This window comes from Gymnoscopelus microlampas, assembly GCF_963454915.1.
Source record: "Gymnoscopelus microlampas genome assembly, chromosome: 7".
Classification (NCBI taxonomy): domain Eukaryota; kingdom Metazoa; phylum Chordata; class Actinopteri; order Myctophiformes; family Myctophidae; genus Gymnoscopelus; species Gymnoscopelus microlampas.
In genome coordinates this window covers 5,302,300-5,329,968 of record NC_139944.1, presented here as the reverse complement: position 1 = coordinate 5,329,968, position 27,669 = coordinate 5,302,300, and the positions used below count along the sequence as shown (strand labels likewise).

General features: G+C 43.6%; 1 protein-coding gene across 2 annotated transcripts in view; it reads right to left on the bottom strand.

Moving 5' to 3' along the window:
• Positions 1-27,669, bottom strand: part of atxn7 (ataxin 7) — a 62,432-nt gene that overhangs the window by 14,355 nt on the left and 20,408 nt on the right. For both annotated transcript variants that reach the window (XM_084062553.1, XM_084062554.1), the window contains 4 exons: positions 22,080-22,184; positions 4,377-4,668; positions 2,479-2,837; positions 3-85 (listed from right to left, as the gene is read on the bottom strand). In XM_084062553.1, the coding sequence (XP_083918679.1) occupies positions 3-85; positions 2,479-2,837; positions 4,377-4,668; positions 22,080-22,184 (839 nt within the window). The remainder of the gene's footprint in view (positions 1-2; positions 86-2,478; positions 2,838-4,376; positions 4,669-22,079; positions 22,185-27,669) is intronic.

Sequence of the window (27,669 nt, the reverse complement as noted above, 5' to 3'; positions counted from 1 at the left end):
ACCTTGCATGTGAGGGATCTTGTGCATGGTTTCCGAGCCGTCATATCCACAACGCCACAGTGGATATCTGGATTGAACTCGCGTTCTGATGGTGAAGGGTAGAAGAGAGAGAGCACGAGATTGAGCAAGGTGGGAGGGCCAATGTAATGAACAGGCATTGCAACATATCTACTGTACACACACACACACACACACACACACACACAACCTGATGCCCAGCAAGGACTTTGGATATGAGCTTTTAACCACTTGAAACCAAAAATAGCCGATCTACAAGCTCTACAAGCAAACGTGACACGTTGGGAGCTTGTAGATCGGCTATATAAGAGATTTGGTGTGAATAGAGAGAAAGAAAGAGGTCTTATGGACAGTTGTTACTCAGGTGTAGTTTACCAAGTCTAGAGGGTTTAAAGGAATAGTCAACCCATGGAGACTTGAATACATGGATTTTTTTTTGTTTTTGTCGCAGCATTCCTAAGCCAATAATTTGATGACCAGCGGACTGGTGGGCAGTGGTTCCGGTAGGAGACACAAAGGAGACTCTTTGTGTCTCCTACCGGAACCGCTGCCGGTCATCAAATTATTGTCTTAGGAATGTGACAAAACAAATATATACATCCATGAATTGAAGTCTCCATGGGGTGACTAAATGATAGAAAAAAAGTCATTTTGGGGGGTGAACTATCACCCCCTGTGATAACTCAGTGGTTAAGAGCACTGAGGTTCTAATTGAACATTAGATTACATTTTGGACTGTAAAATGTCATCACGTGACGGTACGTAAACAAAGAAAATATGAATTAGAAACCTAAAAGAGGATGGAACTAGAAAAAGTGCTCCTTGGAGCACAGGTCTCCGCCAGGTCAGGTAGGTTAGTGTGGGCCAGCAATGTTCGGAATTCAGCCTGGAATGTGAAAAATCGGACAAATCCGTCTTGATCACTTCACTAAAGAGATAATATGTAGCGATTTGCATGATGATTTGCAGGAGTAATATAAAATTCATGTTTTGCAAAAATCGGCCTCCTGGTGGCAGTTGAGAGGGTGGCATTTGTTCCTAAACGTAGTCCGAATGTGCGTGCAAAGTTTCACCGCAATCGGCCGGTTATAGCGCCACCAGGAGGCCGATTTGAACATTTTCAAGTGGCATTTCTTCCTCGGCATAGTGGAAATACGCGTGCAAAATTTCAAGGAAATTGCATGCTGTGTTCATGATTTGAGGCATTTTGTTCAAAACGGAGCACTCCTGCAAACTTTGGAAGCCATTTTTAGCCAATCAGGATGGAATATGAAAAATCTTAAAAGACTCGTTTTGTTTAACACATCGACTGCCTAGATCGAGTTAACTCGATATTAGTAATCCAGCGCTCGACTGCCTAGATCGAGTTAACTCGATATTAGGTATTTTCATTGGTTTCATCTGTGATCGCGCGGGTCTGTTTATTTTTCATCAGCACTTTCGTTTTCCACGTCACACTCACCCGAAGCTGGATGTAAAAAAAAAAAATCGTTTCCGGGTCACATTGTTTTTCTCCGGTCATTTTCGTCCAGAATAGAGAAAAACACTTTTTTTCACACGCTATAAAATACAAAGGGAGAGCTCCCCTTTTATTTTCTTTGGTCCGAGTGACGATCAGGCATCGTCGTCGTGTATCACATCGTATCACAAGCCGATCAGAGATTGTCGAAGACAATCACATCCGGTTCATGTTGTTTGACTGTTTGAGCCTGGAGGGAGGGGGGGGGCGAGTCAGCGAGTCATCGAGGGTGTCATTTTGCTGCGCTCTGCTGGTCGATCGTCGTATGTGTTCAAAATCATGGCCTGAGAAACTTAAATGCATTTAAATAAGAAAATAGAGAAAACAAAAAAACACGCAAATCGCTGGCAGTCAAGGGGGTAAATTTGGAATAAACTCTGGCAGTCAATGTGTTAATGACTATAGAGATACTGTGTACCGATTTGCGGGATTTTTGGACAAAATCTGTAGGAGTACTGTCAAAAAATATGTTTTGCACAAATAGGCCTCCTGGTGGCGCTATAGAAGGCCCATGTGAAAAATGTGGGCCAGAGGTTCTGCTGTGGCATCCAGGGAGTGTGTGTGCACGGTTAGGCTGCGGGCAAGCCAACGGTGACGGAGATTAGCTGTACACAGACAGAATGACGGACACACGGACGGACGGACGGACGGACGGGCAAAACATACTCTCTCGCCATGCCTTTCGGCCTGGCGGAGACAATTAAATAAAAATGTTACTTTTCAGGATTCCAAATCAAAAATAGCAAAAATAGCAGATCTACAAGCTCAAAACGCGTCGCAGTGCGACGCGTTTTGACCTTGTAGATCGGCTATTTTTGCTACTTTTGTGTGACATAGAATGGCCCGACATATATATATGCAATGTGGCCCCTCTGGAGCGAGTGTGGAAATATGGTGGGCCCTCTCCATCATCAAATTCGCATCACCCCTGGGTCTCTAACCTGACAGTCTCTTGTAGAGGTGACGTCTGCTACTGGCGCTGCTGTCCTGCTTCTTGTCCGACAGGACCGACGACGAGAGGTGGCCCTTGCCGTTGGGGATCTGGCCCGGGGCCAGCACAGGAGGCTTTGGTATGGAGGGACAGTTAAGGCCTGGCTTGAGGGCTGAGGATGAGGAGGAGGTGGTGGAGGAGTTGGGGGCGGTAGTATTGGAGCTCACAGTGGTGCTGGAGGCGGGCGTGGAGGAGGAGGAGGAGGAGGCGGCGGTGGAGGCAGAGGCTGGGGCCGAGGGAGCCTGCGCCAGCTTGGCCGACAGGTCCGACTTCAGGTGCATCTTTTCCACCTTGACGGCTGGGCTGAGGCTGGAGAGAGAGAGAGAGAGAGAGAGAGAGAGAGAGGCAGGAGGATACGTTGCCGTTATGTTTGTAGCAGATCGGGGGATTCAAAAAATGTTTATGTGTGGGCAGATGCTGAATGCCAGATTAGGACCAAACCAAGGTGTTTTACAGTTCCCTTGACGGGAGATTCAAATTTCAAGTCTACATCTGGAAGGCCAGCGAGAGATGAGGGATTAACCCATTAACACATTCCCTACCCATTTTTTACTTCCCCCACTGCCAGCATTACATTCAATGTTAAAAAAACATTTTTCAAGTAGTCACAAAATATTTTCAGTGATCACCGTCCTCACGGTGATCCCCTCATTACACACACACACACAGGAGTCTCGTAGAATCGTGGAAAAAAATAATCCGATTGCGGTAATCCGTTCCATAATTGCAGCCAATTGAAAATAGCATGTTTCACCCAAAATAACATGGTAAAAAAAAAAGTACACAGGAGCCGAGATACAGGATTTTAAAGTAATAAGTTAACTAAGGAGTGAATGGAGCTAGAATTTTTTTGAAAAACGGTTATACTCGTTGATTGGCATATAACGGGGTGTTTTTCCAACAACACCAAGTATAACCGTTGTTGGCAGGTAATGTGTTAAGACCTGAGGCGATTCTTAAAAAATGTTTTCTAAATCCGTTTTTTGAAAAAAATCTAAAGAGATTTTTTCAAAAATAGCAGATCTACAAGCTCATGAGCTTGTATATCTGCTATTTTTGAATAGCCAGAGAAATCTAAAGTGACACAGATCTTAATGGGTTAAAAATACGAACGCCAAAACACCCAGAGCAGCATTGCTTTGCTGTGGCTAGTGTAGTGTTAAACTTCAGCACCTCTGTCCTGCCTCCGAAACCCCTCAGTCACTGCTACTTTTCTGTGTTTCCGTTCCCTGGGTTAGATCTCCTCTTTAGAGCGGCGGCGGATGGGAACGAAAATCTCCGGACACGGATATTTCCATATCCGGGTGTGCTACAATAAAATGTGTCACTGCGAGGGAGGCCTACAATGAAATGTGTCACTGCGAGAGAGGCCTACAATGAAATGTGTCACTGCGAGAGAGGCCTACAATGAAATGTGTCACTGCGAGGGAGGCCTACAATGAAATGTGTCACTGCGAGAGAGGCCTACAATGAAATGTGTCACTGCGAGAGAGGCCTACAATGAAATGTGTCACTGCGAGAGAGGCCTACAATGAAATGTGTCACTGCGAGAGAGGCCTACAATGAAATGTGTCACTGCGAGAGAGGCCTACAATGAAATGTGTCATTGCGAGGGAGGCCTACAATGAAATGTGTCACTGCGAGGGAGGCCTACAATGAAATGTGTCACTGCGAGGGAGGCCTACAATGAAATGTGTCACTGCGAGAGAGAAAAAAAAAAAAAAAGACCACTTCACGTAGAACTACGCGACTGGCACGCTGCGCGCAATTATTTAGGTTCGCGTAGAACTACGCGGTTGGCACGCCATGTGTTAAGTCGACGCGGCTTTGCATGGAGCAACGACGTACATCTTGCCGTCTTGCTGCAGCACCCTGAAGGGGGGGGGGAAGTGGGTCCTTCGCTGGATGCCTGGCAGCTTCTCTTTGGCTGGTTTGAGGAGTTTGGAGTTGGAGGGGGTCGCCGCCGTGGAGCCGGCCGTGGAGGGCGGTCGTCCCTGGACCCCTCCTCCTCCGGCCTGGACCCCCCCGGAGGACCCCGTGCTCAACCCGGGGCCGGCCGCCAGGCCACTGCTGCGGTTCCGGGCCGACAGAGGGAAGGGCGAGGCGGAGGGCGGCTTGATGGCCGAGCTGTGTCTTCTCTCTGCGGAGACACGGGGGAGAAGAATGCAAACACACTGCTCAGTGATTGATTAATTGATGGATTGAATATTTTATTGACGTGTTTTTTTTGTTAAGTACAACCAGTGGTGGAAAAAGTACTCAAATTCTTTACTTATGTAAAAGTATCAATACTGCAATATAGAAATACTCAATTACAAGTAAAAGTCTGGAATTCAAAATGTACTTGAGTAAAAGTACAAAAGTATTGGCATCAAAATGTACTCAAAGCACCAGAAGTAAAAGTACTAAAATATTTGAAAATAGCAGATCTACAAGCTCGGCTATTTTCAAATAGCCTAGGTATAAAATAGGGCTAAAGTGGTTAATGTATGTAATGTATATCATAATTTATATCTGAAAAGTAACTAAAGTTTTTAAATAATTGTAGTGGAGTAAAAGTGCAATATTTGCCTCTGAGATGTAGTTTTTACAATAGTAAAAGTATTGGAAATACTTGGAAAAAGCCAAGGACACAAAAAGCACCAAAAAGCCAACACTCAGACAACTGGACAAACAATACTAAATTAAAATATCAAAATACAGTTTAAAACAGTTCATGATAAAAAAGGAGGTGGGGGGGCCCAAGGATACAACACATGGAGGATGCCACTCACGAGAGACATACTGTAGCAGAGCTAAGGAGAGAGCCGTTTGCAACCCTTGGGGCAGGCCACCAGGGGGACGAATTTAGCTAAGACCAATTAAAATTTCGGTGGAGCCATGATTTTAGGTCAGCTTTAGACTTTTAATGGGGAGTTTAGAACTTTCAGGGTTGTTGGTAGAGCATTCCACTTAAACAGGTGATATTTGAAAGTATCATTCAAAGTATTATGTCAATTTGGATGAAATCAATATCAATGTGAACCGTCAGTCAGACGAACACCAAGACGAATAAAGGTTGCCTCAACAAAAGCGGGTTGCCTCAACAACAAATAAGTACAAAGGATTTGCAATCCAATCCAAACTCAGAAAGAACTAGCCCTTGGGGTTGAGAGCTTGATTTTCTGTCTGAGCCATTTGAGTAGAGCAGCCACTGTAGAAAGTGATGCAAGTCAACACTTGGAAAGCTTAGGACAACAGCCGAATTGAGAAAGGACAGACAAAAATAGCATCCAAGGTGATACGGGGGCCAATTGCGCTCATTCAAAACGTGATATCTTTTACCCGCCCTTGGAAAAATATGGAAGCACAGCAACGGCTTGCAGCGTCACCAGACATGGGCCGTTGTTGTGAGTCGACAGGAGGGACAATAGATAAGTCAGGTTTTAACCACTTAAAACTATTCTTAGTAAAACGGACCCGAGTTGCAACTGTACTTGGAGCTTGTAGATCTGACGTTTTTTTTTATTTTTTATCCCACGATTTTGTAACCCCATTTTTTTTTTTACACCTGGTGCCAATAGGCTCTATGCAGAAATTGGGCCTCTTCTTACTTCCTTCACAGGTGTTACCAATGACACTAATGAAGGCTCTGTTCCATTCTGGTCAAACAGAGGCAGGGTGCTGATATTGTGCATGTTGGCTCACTAGAAACACTATTGGGTCTCAAAGTGTGGTCCAGGGACCCTCATGGTTCCTTGAGGGGGTGTAACTCTGAGAGTGTACAAATGGAACCAAATGGATCCGGGATTTGTACACTCTCAGAGTTATGGGGGTCCTTGAAATTTAAAAGTGTGAGAACCACTGTGCTACACTAAATGGAACAGAGCCTTCATTAGAATCATTGGTAACACCTGTGAAGGAAGTAAGGAAGGGGCCCAATTTTTGTCCAATATGGCTGCTGTGCATAGAGCCTACTGTCTATGTAATCCTGGGCACTACCTTCCCTCTGCCAACCTAGGGAGGCCAGGGCCGAGCTCATGCCTCCTTCAATGCATGAGAGCCAACTGACCTTCTTGTCACCTGACAGGGGAGAGTTTCCCTGGTTGGACGTAGCGCATGGAAGGAACACGTTATTTGCTATTTTCGCAGAACATTTCCCCCCAGAATAGGCATGCTGGGGCCCAAGTGGTCAGTCAAGGTAATCATTAAGCCTAATGTATGGTTCAGTGCATGATTGTGTCTTGATAGAATTAACAGATTTTCAACAGAAAAACATGACAAGGTCATGTCACAGCATTTAGTCGAGGTATTATACGTTTATGTAACTAGGTTGCCCAGACTAGGCAAGCCAAGCTTAAATAGCATTGGCGCACACATGATTTCACGCTATTCTGCTGACTAGACGAGGTATGCAAAGCAAAGCTTAATTATACAACAGGTAGTTCCGACCAAGCAATCTGATTGGTTGAAATAGCTATCTAGCCGTGCTTCAAACCAGCATGATAGCACGGGCCTAATCACATTAATAAATGACTCCGCACTGCAGTCCGCACCTGATTAGACCATATATGGCACAGCTGTGCTGTGACGTCATGCTGTCCCACGGTAGTTAAACAAACAGACAGTAGCCTGACCCACCGCCGCCACCGGTGAACAAACAGCTATGCAAAATGGACTATGTATGCGAAAATAGCCGATCTACAAGTTCGCAACGCGTTGTCAGCTTGTAGATCAGCTATTTTGGCCACGTGACACGGTCGTACGACGGAGCATATAGCCTACTGGAATCAGCTGTGTTGATGAGACGGTGCCTCAGAGCGCTGCTACAGGGACTATTTAGTGTCTCAGTCAAATAAACTCTTCTCTTTACAGGGAAACGGATAATAGCTTAACATTTTTATTATGAATTGCCCCACAATATGAATACATTTGGATGTGTTTTGTTGGTAACTGTTGTATAATCGCAATATTACACGAGGGTGTGCTTTACCTACATTATTGGCAATAATGACGGTAAAGCACACCCTCTCGTGTAATATTGCTTAATTCAAAACCACTGCAGCTACCATGTGTCATCATTGGGTTACACTGACACACAGGCATCAGCCGCTTCTGTTGCTCTGACTAGATGTGGGGAGAGAGAGAGGTCTGTTGGCACCAATCCCCAAGTAACCAGTGCTGGAATAGGCTCTATGCACAGCAGCCATATTGGAACGAAATTAGGCCTCTTGTTACTTCCTTCACAGGTGTTACCAACGATACTAATGAAGGCTTTGTTCCATTCTGTTACACCAGTGGTTCTTAAAGGACGACTTCACCGATTTTCAACCTATCTTCATATAATTGGTCCTCACTAATACTCATGATCTATGTGGTCTGTGTCTCATAGGAGGGCTGTGGACAGTCATGAAACCAGTCTACCAGTGACATCATCGTTAGGCATGATTTTTTTTTACAACCATTTTTCACATTTTTTATTTTGATTTTTATTAACACGAGAGCAATGGCTTCTTTTATTGCATTGCAACTTTCCAGGAATAGAAAGCCTGCAGTTTCTATTAGCTTGGATTCCCCATTGATGATGTCACTGGTAGACGGGACTCTGAACTGTCCACAGCCCTCCTCTGAGACACAGACCGAGTAGAAAAAAATTGTACCATTTTATCATGAGTATTAGTGAGGACCAATTATATGAAAATCGGTGAAGTCGTCCTTTAAAGTGTGGTCCAGGTACCCTCATGGTTCCTTAGGGGGTTCCAAATGTCCGCTTGCGGGTGTGCAACTCTGAGAGTGTACAAATGGAACCATATGGACCCGTAAGGGTCCATTTGGTTCCATTTGTACATTCTCAGAGTTATGGGGTGCTTGAAATTGAAATGTTTGAGAACCACTGTGGAACACTAAATGGAACAGAGCCTTCATTAGTATAACTGGTGACACCTGTGAAGGAAGTAAGGAAGAGGCCCAATTTCTCGATTAAAAATGTCAATGTTGTAGCGCCCTGCTTCTAAATTACGACGTTTTTCGCCTTTTTTTTTTTCTTCACGCCGTTTCGTGCCCCCACCAAGGTCGGTGCCCTGTGCTGCGCTGCTTTTATCCGCCAGATTGGGACGTTCACGGCATATTTTGCACCATCACGGTGCGTTAACCATCGGTGACGAGTGCCTGTAACACAGCCGCTGCTGGCTGCGTGCGGCGTGCTGCGAGTCGCAGCGTGTCTGTGTGACAGGATGCGAGGCAACGCTCAAACAATTGCGTGCAGCATGCGTCCTCTCCCCCGGCGCCTAATGGCTGTACATGGGGCCGACGCGTGCTTTAGCGTGATTGTGGCTTCAGGAAGTAAATTCCCAGCCTCGATCTCCAGGCTTTTATTTTTTTAGTTTTGCTAAAAAATAAAAGCTTGGAAATTCCTGTCCCAGCTGTTGGTACGCAAAAGCGCCTCGCGTCGTCTGATGTGCCGCGCATTATTTATTTTGGGTGCGCATGCGCACCAGTTATGTGCACCCCTGCCTATTGAGGCTCATTTGCTGGTCATCTTAAAGCATGCAGCTCCTACAATGGCGCAGCAGATGTCACTATTTCACCCTCTAAAGGGCAGTGCTTGCTGCAGAACAATATACTATCAATAGAAGTGAACAAGGTTTAAACTTGATTGGGTTTACTTTCTAGGGCTTCTACTGGTTCTACCGAGTGACCAACCAATGGTGCTCCCTTAGTCCATTCATTTTAAAGTCTATGGTTGGCACAGAGATAGCAGGGGGGGGGGGGGGGGGGGGGGTTGCCAGATCTGCTCATTAGAATTTCCCCGCAAGATTTTATTTGAAAATAGCCAATCTACGATCTCACAACACATGCGTTGTGAGCTTGTAGATCTTCTATTTTCAAATAGCTGATGTATATGTTAAAGTGCTCATGTGGCCCATAATCGCTTTTTTGGGCTGGTTTTCCCAGACCTGGTTGCTTGTTTCTCTCACAGAATCTGGCAACACTGGGGGGGGGCGTAGTGTAAAGACTCCTCTTTACACTACGACACAAATGAACAAATTTAGAGTGTAAAACATCAAAGGGATGAATGCGACTAGTGAATTTGTGAGCATACGCCTCAGGATCGCTCGCCGATCACAGCCGAAAGAGTGCAATTGTTTATTTTGAGGGTAGCTTCTGGTGGGAGTCAGCAGGTGTAGGGCCGGGATGGTATGGAACGTTTATTACCGCGGTGAAAAAGCAACGTATCACGGTGGTTAAGCCTATGATACGGCCATGTGTAAAGAGGAGTCATTTTATAGACTCCTCTTTACACTACAACACAAAATGAACCAGACTTTAGTGTAAAACATCAAAGGGATGAATGCGACTTGTGAATTTGTGAGGATACGCCTCAGGATCGCGTGTTGATCATAGTCAAAGGAGTGCAATTATTTATGTTGTGGGTAGCATCTGGTGGGAAGACAGAAAGTGGAAGGCTGGGACGCCGTGGGACGGTATGGAATGTTTATTACCGCGGTGAAAAAGCAACGTATCGCGGTGGTTAAGCCCCTCCACGCACGCGCGGCGAGGTATGGGCCTACTTAAGTGAAACTGTGCGGGTCTCACTTGATGAGCTATGAGTGAGCTTGTTGCTGCAGGAAGGGCTACTAGTATTTCTACTACTGGAAACAAACGTGTGTACACATACACACTCCCTCCTATACTTCCTAACAACCCTTCTCCACCAGTCCATTAAGACCGGCAACACATCTGTGTCATTTTTAGATTTCTTTTGCTTATTTTTTTTAATCATGAGAAAATTTGCATAAATAGATAGAGAGAGATAGAGGGAGAGAGATTTTTAAAGCTACAAATGTATTCGAAATCCTGACAGTTTAAAAAAAAAAAAACATATGTTGATATATCAGTGGTTTTCAAACTTCAAGTCAAGGACCCCCAAAATGATATGTATTTGGCCACCGACACCCATCTCAAAATATTTTGTGCCAGAGACCCCAGAAGCAAAGATTTGAGTTTAAAATGTTCGCTTTAGATGGAGATAGAGATATATATATAAGAAAACAGCAGATCTACAAGCTCATAGCGTGGCACTCGGTGAGTTAAGCCCTTCCACCAGACCAGACTCTTGTTCCTACCAGACTGGTGCGCTTTCGAGGCCGCCGGTTCCCCAACTCTTTTACATTTTACAACCTATCCGATTCGTGGCGCAACACTCCACTTCTCTCTTCTCCCCTCTCTCTCTCTCTCTCAATCCCCACTCCCTCCTTAGCAGCAGAACACCCTGAGGCCTTTCTCTCCCTCCCTCCCTCACAGTCTAGTCCCAGCAGTTGTCAACAGCACGCCTGCATGCAAACTCACACCAGGAAAGCCCAGCGTGACGCAATCTCCGCACAATGCTCTGCCAAACCCCAGAGGGGGCAGCGAGCCCAATTCCAGTGGTCCTGGAAGTGGTATTAAAAGACGAACGAGAGAGATAGAGGGGGGTTGTAGAAGGAATAGGAGGAGTCTTGTTGTTCCCATGCATGCAGTCAAATAAACAGTTGGCTCGACACTATATGGGGAATCCCTGGCAATGGGAGGGACAGAAAGAGAGGAAAATTATACAGTATCATACAGTATTGTAACTGGAGACTCTGGAGTGACAAGAGGACTTGAATGTGGATCTTACTAGACCCGTCAGAATTATCACATAATCGCAATTATGTGAGATAATCACAATTTTTGTGCATCGTAATCATTTGCATGTAGATTTTTTTTAACATTTCCCCCCACAAAAATGGCGGAAACAGCAGATCTACAAGCCACAATGCTATTTCCTCTATTTTTACAAACATTTTGAAAGTATTGTTATTAAATCATTTCTTTGTATATTTAATTAATCTATCTGCCCTGTGCAACTTTTGTTTACAATACTTGACACATCGGTTGCCAAACACGGTCTGAACCATGTTTTCACAGACTAGCGCTTCGGTGCCAAACGCGGTCTGAACCGTGTTTTCAGTCTTTTTTTTTTTTTTTTTTTTTTTTCCACACGGGAGGGGCTGGAGCAGCTCTGGAATCACCCCCGGTGATTCTGAGAAGGATGGGCCTTATACACGAATCCACGGAGCGCTGCCCTGCGCGCAGCCATTGCTGCGGTGTCAACGCTCTGCGGACTCGACACCGCAGCAATGTACGTACAGGCCGCTACAGGCAGCGCGTCTGTGGATTTGTGTATATCACCGTGCCAAAAACATGGCTCCCCATCCACTTCCGTTCCATCTCCTTCTCTAAAACCCCTATAACGGATTGAACAGTAGCAGATCTACAAGCTCAAAACGCGTCGCTTCGTGTACATGAAAATCTGTTTAGGACTGATTAACTGATATTGTATATACTTTTATTTAAAGGGATTGTAGGCAAGTTCAGAGATTAAAAAAATAAAAAAACTATTGTCAAACACCGCACCTCCACTCCCCCCCCACCCCTCATCAGCAGTTCGTTTCCCCGACCACCAGGGGGTGACGCTGACGCAGGGGGGGACTTCTAAACGGGCCATGCCGAAAATAGGTTGCTTTATTCGGATACAATGCGTGTCACTGCCCGCCCCTGACGGTTCTCTGAATTTTTATTTTTAAATAGGCTCTTTCATGATAAATTGACCACATATACAGTATGAAGTTAAACAACTAAATTCTATCCAAACGATATCTTAAAAGTAAATTCCGTGCCTCAAAAAAGAAGTTTGAGAGCGTTTTAAAACCGAAAGTAAGTAGTATAAACTGCCTACAGAAAACAATGGCGGCTCGTTTCATTTTTGTCGGCTGCACTCGGTCCCATTAGGTTTCACCCGAACAGTTCACACGGGCAAATGCGCGTCCATGCATTTACGTCCCGGACAAACATAAATAGTAGGGAAAATACAGATTTCAGAAATTGGACTGTGTTTCAATGCAGGAAAACACCCCAGCATCATTATATAGTGGCTGATAGAGGGGGAAAGATGCAATATATAACTAAATATTCTTAAAATGTAGGCTTAATGTTGCCTACAATCCCTTTAACTTGTGCAACAAACTGGTAGCGTCACATACTAGCCAAATTTGAGTTTTTTTTTTTTTTTTTCAAAGGGACCGTCTACAGCTCTCAGACTAGATGTAACACATTCATTAGTTCTATAAGTGCTTCATTCCAATAGGGGATGCACGCTATTTTCTGCTCCCACAGAACAGCGACAGCTGAACCATCCAGGATGGTTCCGTATGAGGTTGATCCAACTTGGTCCAGAGCTACAATATTCATATTAACTTCATCCATCACATCATCCAATGTTGCAACGAACGGCGTATGGAGTAAACGTATTCTAAACCCTCGAAATGAAAGGGTTTGTTCTTAAACCGTAGCTGAGAGAGAGACGACTAGGAAACCACAAGGCAGTGGAAAAGGAAAACATTTCCAGAAAGACAGATGACTGTTTTAACACATTGCCTGCCAGAGTTTTTTCAGATTTTTAGCTGTTGCCTGCCAGGGTTTTGCCATGTTTTTGGTACCTGTTCGCGTAGCCACAGATTTTTTTCCTCCAGTATGATTGATCCCCAGATGGTTTCTAATCACAGATGAGATTCAGGTGTGGTTTCACAAATGTCAACGAGGTCATTTTGACCTCGTTGACATGTTTGGTTGATGTTTCAATATAGCTCAAAAGCAGTAGTTTTAAACCAAAAAACAAAGTGAATTGTTTGTCCGTTTGAATTTTAACATTGAAGTGAATGGAGCAGCAAATCTTCGAACATTTTTAGCTCCTAATCTGTTCATAATTCGACAAGGGTTGAAATTATAAAAAAATGCAAAAAAAAAAAAAAAAAAAAAAAATTTTGATTTTTTTTTTTTTTTTTTTTCCTTTTTTCCAAAGACGTATATATACGTCTTTGGCGGACAACAGCTGATAATTAAAAGACGTATATATACGTCTTTGGCAGCTAATGTGTTAACTGCGCTTAAACGCTGTCCATTTTGTAGGCTGACTGTCTGTAATAAGATGGTTGGTTTAATTTGCTGCGTTCCAAGTACTGACACCAGTTAACCCCATTAAGACCTGAGGCCGACTAAAATAAAAATGTCTAAATCCTAACACTTTAAAAATATATATATATATATATTCAAAGATTTGCCCAAATTTTCACAATTTTTCAAAAATAGCAGATCTACAAGCTCATAGCGTGGCACTCGGTGCCGTGCTATGAGCTTGTATATCTGCTATTTTTGAATAGCCTAAACAAATCTAAAAATGACACAGATGCGTACATATAATGATACAGTTGCAGTGTCCAAGCGAGGCATGGGATGTGCAATGCTTTATTAATTCGAATAAATATGATTTCACAGTCCGATCGCTCGCACATCACGGCAAACACTCCAAGGGTACCTGTTTTTTACAAAGAAAACTCCCAAACGCCCATCCCAGCTCACGGCTGCGTCTGAACGCAGTGGTAACCTGCTGTGCGCTAATCTGCGATATGCCCATCCAATATGCACCTTTTACTGAAAACATGGCACTAGCAGTCCACATGTTATTCATCTCCATTGTCAAGGTCATGAATGTTACGCTTATTAGCGTTTTCATGATTTACTGGTTGGGGTTGTTTACAATGCTCTGCAAACTTTGCCTGTGGCAGATCCAACTCAAGGAACACGTAATTCAAAAAATGTGTGTGTGTGTGCGTGCAGTCCAGGCACAGTATGCCTGTGTGAGCCGGCGAGGAAGACAAGTCTTTGTTCAACAGCTTCAGAAATGAATGCATAAAACAACGGCAAGAGCTCGCAGCGTTTTCCCAGACTCCGGTGGGGGTGTCAACCCAGCTGGGAGGCTGCCCCCGAGCTGAGAAGCTTCAAGCACAAAGACCTCGAGCAGGTCGATGGACGGGGGGGGTTGTTTCGCGCCACGCATAAAACACGGTGGAATGAATTGTACAGAGACGACGCCGAAATCTCCATCATAGCGCGGCAAAGCACTGCACCGCACTGCATGGCGTCTTCTCATGGTGACATCTGAGAGAGGAGCGGGGAGAGAGGGTTGTGCGTGAAATAAATAAATAAAAACATGCCGGCAGCAGCAGACAGACAGAGGGGGCTCCTACTGCGCTTAGCTGCATAGTGTCTGTAGTGTACCTGCCAGGGAGACAAGCGCACTGTGTAGGCTACTTCAACTCTGGCCATCTGCGAGATACCTACAGTGCGGTGTACAAGATATCCATTGCTTTATCTTTGCTGTTAATCTGGCGACAGTGACACCATTTTAATTCACATCAATTAACCCATTAAAACCCGAGGCTGAGTCAAATGCCTTCTAAATCAGTAGTTCTCAGTGCCAAGGACCCCCAAAAATGATACCCCACAAAATTGCAGATGTACAAGCTCGCAGAGCGGAACTAAGTGACACACTGTGAGCTTGTAGATCTGCTATTTTTGAGCACCACTGTTCTAAAGCCTAAGAGTTTTCAGAAAACGTATGTTGCTACATATAAGCTAAAATCTTAAATGACACTGATGCTTTCCCGGTATTAATGGGTTAAGTAGGTTTTTTTCTTTTTAAATACGATAAGCAGATCGAGAAGACCGCCCACAGATAAATGTCACAATCTCTGCATGAGTAATCCCACGTCAACATGTCTAGTTGACAAGTGTGTTCAGGAGGTGGAGTGGCTGCTTTGAGAATCGGGAGGCTTCCCGGTTCAATCCTCAGCCGTCCCCTGGGGTTAGTGTCTAAGAGTCCTTGAGCAAGACACTGACACCCCAAGTGCTCCCTATGAACACCTTGGTGCTTTGCGTTATGAAGCGCTTTGGATAATGGGCACTATAGAAATGCACCATTTAGCATTTATGTTCATCGCACTGGACTGGAGAGTGGGCTTGCACGCATGCACCGTAACCTGGAAGTAATCTAGACATGAGTGCATGAGAGTCAGTAGGACCTGGCAACGCAATTTACAAATGCCATCTCCCTCGAGTTAAGTATGTGTAATGTCCAATTCAATCCAAACGGCTCGCTGTGTGTGTGAATGGTAAAGATGATAGCCCGGTGAATTTACATGGAGCGAGTGGGAGTGTGAATGACGCTTCTATTATTGGGAGAAAAGCCTTTGAGGTGTTTGGAGAGATGCAAAAAAAAAAACATTCATTGATTTGGCTTTTTGTACTAACAAGTTGGATAAATTCACTGATTGAATTTCCACGATCATAAGGGAAACATTGTTCAAACACAACGCTTCTTTAATACCTCATTTCGTGTTGTAAACCAGTGGTTCTCAACCAGTGGTCCGGGGACCACCAGTGGTCCTTGAGGGATCTTTAAAAAAGTTTACATTTTACGCTCTCAAGAGTTAAATTATTGTTAAAACATCTTACTTAATTGCAGAATTATTCTTTTGATCAGCCTGTTATCTCTCCCAATGGTACCACATCAATACAGCATGGAATTGTGGACAAAATCGTATACAACGATAACAAAATATTCGAAGTCTTGGGGTCTGAGAGTCTAAATCTCATCCAACGGTGGTCCGTGGCTCAAATGCCGAATAAATAATGGACCTTGATATGAAAAGGGTCGAAAACCACCTGTTGTAAACAATGACTCCTGCGCACTAGGCTCTATGCACTGCAGCCATATTAACACTTCCTTCACAGGTGTTACCAATGATACTAATGAAGGCTCTATTCCATTTAGGCCTTGGCTACACGTACATGGATCTTTTACTAAACGGATATTTTAGTCCTCCGTTTTTAAAAAGAATCCCTGGCCACATGACAAAGATAAACAAAAATCCCTGTCCACACGTAGACGCAGAAACGCATCGATCAGCTGCATGTTTCAATTTTATATCAGATTTTATATTTACATTTATTTTATAATTATATATATGAGGGGCCAAATACAAATACATTTGTAATCACATGTTAAGGCCCAATACTGCAATAGCTGCATTATTTTAATAGCATACGTGAACAGCATACGTGAACATAAACGAAAACAGCTGCAGCGCAAACAGTAGCCATGGTTCACATGACGCTGTCGAGTCTCTGGTTTATAGTGGTGTTCGTTTTTTTTTTTACATTGCCAACTCTAACATGTACATAAATGTTCAGATTTCAAATATAAAGTGCTTACCCCTGAGCCACGGATGTTAGAAGGCAATCCAGACCGTGATAAGTACCCGTATCACCCGTATTGTTCAATAAAAAGCATTTTAATCCCATCGCCGGCCATTTTCTTTTTCTGTTCTTTTATTTTGGTAATGTATCAGAGTGCAATACACCTTCCAACCATTGGTGTCGCATGGTTGAAAGCATCGGAGAAAATTTGGAGAAAATGGCCGACGATCGGATTAAAATGCTTTTTATTGAACAATACGGGAGATACGGGTACTTATCGCGGTCCGGATCGCCTTGTAACGTCCGTGGCTCAGGGGTAAGCACTTTATATTTGAAATCTGAATGTTTATGTACATGTGAGAGTTGGCAATGTAAAAACATCGAACACCACTATAAAGCAGGGACTCTCGGCACCGGGGCGATTGTGTTTTAGGACGACAGACCCCACATTCAATCTGTGTGCGCGCCGTGTGTTCTACTTGGCGCAGAGAAAGAGGGTTTTCGTCACACAGTGAATGAGCTACTTTTACCACCACTGTCTTATTATTAAGTATGTCATTATTTAGCCATAAATGAGCGTGCCTTGTTTCATAGACTGTAAGTGTTGCTCTTTCTCTCTCTTCATTTATTATTATAATGACCATGAGCGGTCCGGTGTTTATGTATTATTGTATTATTTATTATTATAATGACCATGTGCGAATGCGCGATGACGTCATCGTTTCTCAAAATCTCCGGATTACATGTCCACACAGATCCACTGAAACGCATGTTTTGGAAAACCTTCAATTATTTATCCGTTTACAAAAATATCCGTTTTAGCGGCCAAAAACACCGTTTGCGTGTGGCTGAAAGGCCCAAACGCACACAAAAATGTGCGTTTAGAAAAAGATCCATGTACGTGTAGCCAAGGCCTTAGTTTAGCACAGTGGTTTCCACGACCCCCACATGTAAGGGGCCATTTGGAAGCCCATGAGGGTCCCTGGACCCCAACTTTAGACCCACTGGTGTAGCAGAGTGTTTCCAGTGAGCCAACATGCACAATATCAGCACCCTGACTCTGTTTGACCAGAATGGAACAGAGCCTTCATTAGTATCATTGGTAACACCTGTGCATTTCTTCACACTATGGCTGCTGTGAATAGAGCCTCTTGTCTGTACATAAAGACCAATGTTATTTGACCAGCTCGGAGGGCGGCTTGTTTTGATAAAGGTTGTAGCTTGTCGTCTACATTGGGCCTACTACGGTAGGAAAGATGTGTTTTGTGTTTGTGTTTTGCACGGGTGCATCAAGGGCAGAGCAATCTGTCGTGTTCTGTGGAAGGAAACGAATAAAAGACGACGACATTTGAACCTCACCTCTCCCTCCCATGTTTAACCCTTTAAGACCAGGAACGCAGCCGTGTCATTTTTAGATTTCTTTGGCTATTCTCATAGTGCGGCACTTGGTGTCGCACTATGAGCTTGTAGATCTGCTATTTTTGAATAGCCAAAGAAATCTAAAATGACGGATTGAATGGGTTAAGTGGGAGTAACATGTGCGTCTACTACCCACCCAGACACCCTCGCCTAATCAAAGGGACCATCTACAGTTAAGAAGAGAAACGCCAAAGACGTTCTTCTGTTGTGCATTACATGTGTGAAAGGGCCGACCTGATTTCCCGGACATTTTCCCGGAGTTCATATCGTCGCTGTTGGGTGGAAAACCTCACCATCCCTTTTCAGGAAATAGAACTAAACGTTTCAGAAACGATGCAAATAGCCACTGTACAAGCTCACAAGGTGGCGGGATGCGACGCATTTGTGAGAGCTTGTAGATCGGCTATTTTCAGTGCTTTTGCGAGACTTTTTGTATGACAAAGTATGGCCTTAAGTGACGAAAGAGCATATAAAGTTGAAATATGGAGAGATACGAGGTGACGATATGTGAAAAGGGCTTGGGGTTAACAGGAAGTCAAATTAGTAGACCATCTAACTGCTGTCAGACAACCAGATCAGGTATGAAATTAACCCATTAAGATAAAGCATCTGTCATTTTAGATGTTAACCACTACCATTATCTTATACTTTGGCTATTAAAAAATAGCAGATATACAAGCGCATCTGCTATTTTTGAAAAATCTTGGAAGTTTGTGCAAATTTTTGAATATATTTATATTTTTTAAAGCGAACATTTGTAACTACAATATTTGCTTCTGGGGATTCTACAAATGTCTAAATCATAACACCCCCAAAATGTATCTGGCAGCGGACCCCGACCCCATCTCAAAATAGGTTGTTCCACGGAGCCCCCAGAGGCTCAAAGATTTGAGTAAAACATTTTCGCTTTAAACAATTATATTAAAAGACTTGCACAAAATTTTAAAAAATAGCAGATCTACAAGCTCATAGTGCCGCGCTATGAGCTTGTAGATCTGCTATTTTTGAATAGCCACAGTACGAAATAATGGTTAAAGTGGCGTTCCCGGTTTGAATGGGTGAAAAGATTCCTCGTGGCTTTCTTTCAGGAGGTAGGTACCCTCATACACCAAGGCCATTGCTCCTATGCTGCGGTTAGCATTCCACTTGGGATGCACAATCCCTGTTGCAAAATATTGAAATTCAATCTGATGACTGCAGGTCTCGTCCAGATGTCATGTCATCCGTGATTTGGATTGATCAGGCCAGAGGTATCATATCCCAGTGTTTCTCAAACATTTTTGGCTCAGGGCACCCCTGTCAAATAACGTTTAGCACCTTACATTTATGTCTTATTAACACATCCAATGCCAGAGGTTAATCTCATAATGTACTCACCAGTGCCAAGGTTTTATTGTTGTTTTGTTTTTTTCACGTCGCCATAGACCCCGTTAAAATCCTTAAGAATGCGCGATGCACTGTTTGTAAACATCGTGCAGATGTCCCTGTGTCTACCAGTGCAGACCACGTGTCAAACGGGGCATCCATGTTGTAGTTAGAACGGTTTATGTTAAACAGTGATGACCGAGGAGAAAAAACTACAAGGGAGAAAATGGAGTTTTAGTGTGCGCTTTAGAATGGAGGCTGACGGGAACGGCAAAACCGGATCGCAAATAGTTCCGTTTCCGGTGGTGTTACACTGAAAATGGTCCGTGTAGAAAATTGAAAAAAAAAAAAAATATCGAAAAAAAGGAAAAAGCACCCGGACCGTAGGGCTACGGTCCCGGCGCTTAACAGTTGGATTTAATGGACCGTAGGACTACGTTCTTGGCGGTTAATGTGTTAAGGTACGTAAATATGGAAACATTTCCCCCTAAAATACAGCATGTCACGTGTCATTCTGTTTCCATTGTGACAGATTGAAAATAACTTGACGTTTAACCACTGTAACCCCAGTATCCCTATTCTGGGGGGGAACGTTCGCCAAAAATAGCCGATCTACAAGCTCACAACGTGTCGCATAGCGACACGTTGTGAGCTTGTAAATCGGCTATATTTGGCGAAGAGATTTTTGGTGTAGATTGAAAAAGAATGCACCAAGTACATTGTAATTAACAAGTATAGAGGGTCTTGTGGTTAAACTATAAAGTGGTTAATACATTCCAAATGTTATCAAAGTATCCTGCGGCACCCCTAGACTTGCATCACGGCACCCTAGGGTGCCAAGGCACCCACTTTGAGAAACCCTGTCCTATACCTATTTGGAGTGCTCTGCTATGTGCTGTTGACAGTTTACACAGTGGTGGTGGTGATGATGACAGCTCTGCTGGGAGCCATGCGTTGCTGTGCTTCCCTCTAGTGGCCCACCCGGGGAACAGTTACTACCGTTTACGCCGCAGGAAATGACTCCACACTCGACTACAAAACAATCAAGTAAATAAATACTTGGAAGCTGTGTCTAGGGGGTGACAAACAAAACAAAAACAAAACCAATGTGGGATATGGCTGAATGAGTGCTAAAATGCTCTCAGACTCGGGGCCTTGTCGAGAGAGTACAGTCGTACATGAATGAACTTGCAACAATTCAGCAGGAACAAAAATCAAACCGTTCCATGAAGAAGAGGGTCCTAGACAATTCCCACCGAATACAAACATGCCTACATAAAACCATCACCCTGTCTAACCTGCCTCCTTGCCCTCACTCAAACAAGCTGTGGAGGGAACAGACGGCTAATTGCTCCGTGGTGGCATCTCTGTGAAAGTTTGACCAAAGGGGGGGGGGGGGGTGTAATATCAAACGTCAAAGTTTTTAACGAGATCCACAGCAAACGGATCCCTCGACTCACAAGATACATAATTCATCAAATGCTCTCCGGTCAAAGCTGTCTGTTTAACTAGGCTCACATCCTGAGAACACGCGCAACCCCCCCCGCCGCCCCCCCCCCCCCACACACACACACACACACACACACACACACACACACACACACACACACACCCCAAGTAAGTTTTACATCACTAGAGAGAGCCGACTACTTAGGGGAAGCGTTGCGTGATAAAGCAGTGCATTAGCAGGCGGCGGGCGCATGCACAAGTGCGCGTGCAAGACTTCAATAAATCAAACATTAACAGGAGAATTGTAAACACACGACACAAGGCAAACCGAGCGGGGGGGCAGGCGGGTAGGTGTAGTCAAAGTCTACGTCGCCCACCGCGCCCCCGGGTTATTGCAGAGAGACAAGTGTTGGGAGAATGGAGCGGAGGTCAAAAATACACCCCTGGGTGTGCTAATGTGTTCAATTTTACCACACACACACACACACACAAAACTCTGAGAGTTCAGCACACACTCCCCCTTCCCTTCATTGATCTAACGTCTCTGTCCTGAGGCTCGGCTCTCCTCCCCTCCAGTCAGCGATAAAATGTAAAACTATTAAACCAAACTGTCAGCTCTCACGGACAGCGTTTGCATGAGTGATGGAAAGACAACTGCAAGTGTGCACACACTTGAGCGCGCGCGCGTGCGTGCGCGCGAAAGAGGTGTACACTGCACGCATGTTTGCGTATGCATGGATTAAAGCAAAAATAAAATATCACGACTGAAATAACTTTGTTTGGCCTAATATGCCATTTGTGAAACAGCGGGAAAGGAGCACCCCCCACACACACACTAGCGCTGTGTTTCATTAACAATTAGCACAATATGGAGAATGATGGTGTTTTGCCATACAGCCCAACCAGCTAAAGACATCGCAGATCGATGCTCAAGTCGGCCATACCAGACCCTGACGAAATAGGATAGTCATTTTGAGTTTTAAAACAAAATGCCAGACTCCAGAGGGTTTTAACCTTTTGCTTTTATGAAATATCTGAGATCATTAGGATTTTCTGGAAGATTGAACATGCATTCTATTGTTAGTTTGACGAATAACCGAAAATAGGCTATCTACGAGCTTACAAAGCTCGTAGATAGCCTATTTTCGGTGCATGACACGCTTCCATAGAAGACGTAAGTATAACTCGGGCTTTTAGTGCGAGTGTGAGAGAGAGACTTACCGTAGTGTGCCTGGAAGGCCTGGGGCTTGACTACCTGACTGCAATGGCTGCACATCACCAGGAAGAAGTCGTCTTGCGCGGGGCACTGGCCAAATATGGGCATGTCTGTAACGCACAGGGGCAGAACATAAGAGCAGAGAGGGCAGCGGTCAGGGAGAGGCAAATAAAACGAAGGCACACGCTCAACCTGGTGTTTGTTTCACTTCTCGGGCTTTGACAAAAATAAAATAAAAATGCTGTTGGCGTATACAAGATTATTATACACATGTATGTACACATGATGATGCTCTTATACATTTTTTGCACTCTTGATTTTGTCATTATTTTGTTATTATATATGCTGCTGTATTGTCTGAAGGAGGCTAAACTAAAATAAGTTTTACCCTTATGTACCTGTACACAAGACGTCACGAAACAATGAAGTACAACCTTGAACTGCTCTCGTCATTCACTGCCACAATTAGGATGCATGATCTCAAGCTGTGCTGCACAGAACGGCTCACTCCATTTTCAATGATAAGCATTTTTCGCTTCAACGCATGGTACTGTATTTGTGAGTAGTCTGTCTGTCTGTCTGTGTGTGTCTGTGTCTGTGTCTGTGTGTGTGTGTGTGTGTGTGTGTGTGTGTGTGTGTGTGTGTGTGTGTGTGTAAGGTGAAGCACTTGTCTTTGGCCAATGCCCAGGCCAGTATACAGAATAGTCATCAGTCAGTGTGTTAACAAATACAGCAAAGTAAGCGTGACACAATTCAAGACCATTTCAAAGCAAATACATGCAGGATTAACTCATTCACTGCCAGAATTATTTCTGGCCCGTTTGAACACCGCCAAGATTTTTCATTGAAAATAAAAAAGTACTCAGGAGCCGAGATACAGAATTTTTAAGTTTTAAGTTAACAAGGAAGTGGATGGGAGTCTATATCTTCGAAAAATCATATCTCCTTGGTCTTTGGGTGAAAAAAAAAAAAAAAAAAAATGTAAAAAAAAAAAAAAAAAAAAAAAAAAAAAGGCAGGGAATGAGTTAAGATCAACTGACGGCGAACCAAGTGCACACATTTTGCACACATTTTTTGTTTACAAAACATTTTGACTCTACGCGCATCTGCCGGCTGCATGTAATAAATCCCCAACAGATTCCCAAACCTGTTGTTTTGAGGAGGGCTGTTTCGCCCCCGAGCGAGACACTGGGCGAGCAGTGGCGTGGAGCTCTGTGCGTCTCGCGGCTAATCACAGTGACTGGAGGCGAGGTTTTGAGGACGACTGTTTTTTGTTTTGTCGTTTTTCACCATAAAAAATTTGTTACACACAACAGAAACTAAGGTGTAGATAGGAGAGTGTGGAGGCCAACGATTCAGGAGTCCCGAGTTGGTGTTGGCTAGACCGCACTCCCGCATCGCTTGGAGTATAATTCAAGAGTGAAAGATCACAGTTAAGTTAACATCTTAAGCCTTCTTCCACCAAACTTTTGTATGAAAGCCTTTTCACACGAGTTATGAGCAGTCAGTCGGGTTCTTTTGCAGCCAGCCTGCACGAGCGCACTGTGAATCACTGTGAACCACCACTGCACACTGTGAACCACTGCGAACCCCGTTTCAGGCTGTGACCCCTCAAAATAATCAAATTTGAACTGGGGACTCTCCCACCCTGATAAGCACGAGTTGAGGCATTACATGTTTGACTCTGTGAAAATAGCCGATCTACAAGCTCACAACACCGTGCATTGCGAGGCGTAGTGAGCTTGTAGATCTGCTATTTTCTTGGGACCCCCCCCCAAAATCATGTGGGGACCCCGCTGGGGGTCCCAACCTACAGGTTGGGAACCACTGTGATAAGGGATCTACACACACACGAATGCAGGGCACTGCCATGTCCCTTTTCAGAGAGAGAACGTGACCTGCTGCTGATAAGGAAAGCATCCAGCCAGCAAGCCAAAGGTTGCCCAGTCAGAGAATACATTTCTCTCGCTTTTCACCACTATAAGAGCTAACACATTGATTGCCTAAAACGAGTTAACTCGTTTTTCAAATCCTGGAAGATTGAACATGCATTCTATTGCTAGTTTGACGAATAACCGAAAACAGGCTATTTAAATTTGACCCAAAGACCAAGGAGATATGATTTTCCACTTCCTTGATAACTTAAAACTTGAAAGTTCTGTATCTCGGTTCCTGAGTACTTTTTTTTTTTCAATGAAAAATCTCTGGCATAAAACTGCAAAACATCTGAAATAATTCAGGCAGTAAATGTGTTAAAATGAATGAATGAATGCGCTTTTGTTTACGCGTCTCGTCTTACGACCCAAAAGCACAATTATTAAACGTTACATTCACTCAATAACTGAAAGTTGCCTCGTAAAAACTGTTTACACAAAGATAGGAAAACATTTAATTATTCAACAAAAAGAGCCAAAATAAATGCCACGTATTATGTTTTCTTCATTTGCCTATTCCAAGCTTTCTCTAGTCAGCAAATGCAAATACCATGTGTTCAAAAGGCCATTTAAAAGATGTTGCCACCTCCCAGTTTGATCCCCAGCTCCTCCTGGCTTTGTGCCCGAGTGTCCTTGAGCAAGACACTGAACCCCCAAGTGCTCCCGGTGAGCACAGGTTGGTGCCTTGAATGATTTCCTCCACTGTCGGTGTGTCAATGTGTGTTTGAAGGGATGAATATAACGTGCTTTGGATAAGTGCTCTATATAAATGCACCATCTACCATTTAACTCGTTAACCCATTCAATCCGGGTACGTATCTGTCATTTTAGTCATATTTTATACTTTGGCTATTCAAAAATGGCAGATCTACAAGCTTGTAGATCTGCTATATTTTGAAAGAATTTGAAAAAAAAATGAAAAAAATTATATATATATATATACATATACACACACACACACATACACACACACTTTTAAAGTAAACATTTTTAACTCAAAATCTTTGCTTCTGGGGGTCCCTGGAATTAAGTATTTTGAGATGTTTTTTGTTGTCGTTTGGTTGCTCCAGCTTTTTCATGTAAAGGACCCCAAAAATGATGTATTTTTTGGCCACAGACCCCATATCAAAATATGTTGTTCTCCCCCGAAGCAAAGATTGGAGTGACACATTTTCACTTAAAAAAAAAAGAGATATATATTCATTATCAAAGATTTTCACATATAGCAGATCGAGTGCTGCGCCATGAGCTTGTATATCTGCTATTTTTTAATAGCCAAAGAAATCTTAAAATGACACATTTGCTTTCTCAATCTTAAAGGTTCTATGACATTCATTTTCACTTTTTTATGTTTTTTGGGGGGTTTTATGACCTCAATTACACCCCAAAAAACTGAACTTTGAACATTCAGTGGATTTTCTGTGGTCTGGGGTTTTCTGAATAATTAGGCTGAAAAGTAATCTGAGATTGGCCCTTGGAAAGTGATGTCACAGTCCCACTCTCCTCCTCGCCCCTCCCCTCTCCTTTCCTTTGGGGGGTGGGGCGGAGCAGAGGTGGTGATTGACAGGCAAAATCCCTCAACAGCGACACCCGCAGGCAAAGATTTCTTTTTTCATTGCAGTTGAAGAGGCTTTAGAAATGTGTGAGAAAAACACCTGCAATGGCTCACTAGAGTGGAATTTTCAGTTAAAACTTTTTATACACGTTTGAAGGACCATGACAAAGACTTTCATTGTGTTGTAAAACTGAATGTCATGAAACCTTTAATGGATTAAGCCAGTACACCTTCTGGTACAACCTTGTTAGTCATATTCATGCGAATGAGGCGGCTGTCTGCAGTTTCCTTTCCACTGGGTGACAACCAAACAAAAACAATCTGAGGATAATGCCGCCTTTCACCAGAATGTCATCAAAATTGATCCTGGAGCACAGATCCCGCAACCACCTAATTAAGGAGGCCAATTAAGAGATTGCCTAGAGCTGTGTGATTAGACAAGTAGAGGAGAGTCCCTCTCCAAGCACACACACACACTCCACTGAGGCAGTCAAGGGTCCTTCAGGCATCATCGGTGGAATCTGGAGGGGTTGAGGGCCATTAGCCCGAGGAGGCCATTAGAAAAAGGGCCCAACTGGTGGGTTCTCTTTGTGGGAGATCTTATACAGTCTTGTGTGGAAGGAGCGACGACTCGAGCCCCACTGCTACTTGACACGTGTCAAGTGTCTCAGACTCAAGAGTTAAAACCACTTAAGCCCCATTTTATACTTCACTACGGTGTTGTGTGAAAATAGCCTATCTGTAGATCTGAAAAGTAGATCTGCTATTTCAGAATTGTTTTGCCTATAATGACAAGCCAAAAATAGGGACGCCAGGTTTAACAAAAAGAGGCTTTATTTTCACTTCTATTGGGATCGGCCGCAGGGAAAGGCAAATGTATTCGGTTAATGGACAAAGGGGGTAATAAATTAGGGGTGTCACGATTCACTTACCTCACGATTCGATTCAAAATCGATTCCTAGGGTGCCGATTCGATTAAAATTGCGATTCTGCGATTAATTGATATTCGATTCGATTCTGCGATTTATTGCGATTTTCTAGGGTGCCGATTCGATTAAAATTGCGATTCTGCGATTTATTGCGATTTTCTAGGGTGCCGATTCGATTAAAATTGCGATTCTGCGATTAATTGATATTCGATTCTGCGATTTATTGCGATTTTATTAAAAAAAAAAAAAAAATTAAAAAAAAATTAAAAAAAAAAAAAATTAAAAAAAATTAAAAAAATCGATTTTAATATTTTGAATCGATTTTTAAAATCGTGGCATTAAGAATCGCGATTTATTCATGAATCGATTTTTTTTGACAGCCCTAGTAATAAATCATGATGGGGTTGAGTGGGGATGCACACAGAACTTGATGCACATACAGTAGCTGAGAGTCTGCCTGTTCTGTAAAGAGAAGTGGTATGGAGGAGCGGTGAACGGGGCAACAATGCCTGTTTTACGTGGTTTAAGTTTACAATTGAAGCAGAGGCTGGAATCTGCTGCCCAAGTTCTGTCCAACTTTTGGCATTACACTTCAAAACTTTAGTGTAAAGTGCGTCCCATTTTTACACTTTCAGACTCAGAGTTAACACTCTTTGCTTTGTACTTTTCCTAAAAGTGTGGGGGGGGGGGGGGGGGGCAACAAAGGTTCAGACATTTGCTTATTTATTACATTTGTTCTTCTCGTGGCTTGCACTACTCATTCTGCACTTTTCCAGCCAACACGTTTAGAGAGGATAAGGAAACAGTGTGTGTGCATAGGGCTGTCACGATAGGCTCCATGCACAGCAGCCATATTATCACTTCCTTCACAGGTGTTACCAATGATACTAATGAAGGCTCTGTTCCATTTAGTCTAGCACAGTGGTTTCCACGACCCCATAACTCTGAGAGTGTATAAATGGAACCAAATGGACCCTTACGGGTCCATTTGGTTCCATTTGTACACTCTCAGAGTTACACACCTGTAAGGGGCCATTTGGAAGCCCATGAGGGTCCCTGGACCCCAACTTTAGACCAACTGGTGTAACAGAGTGTTTCCAGTGAGCCAACATGCACAATATCAGCACCCTGACGCTGTTTGACCAGAATGGAACAGAGCCTTCATTAGTATCATTGA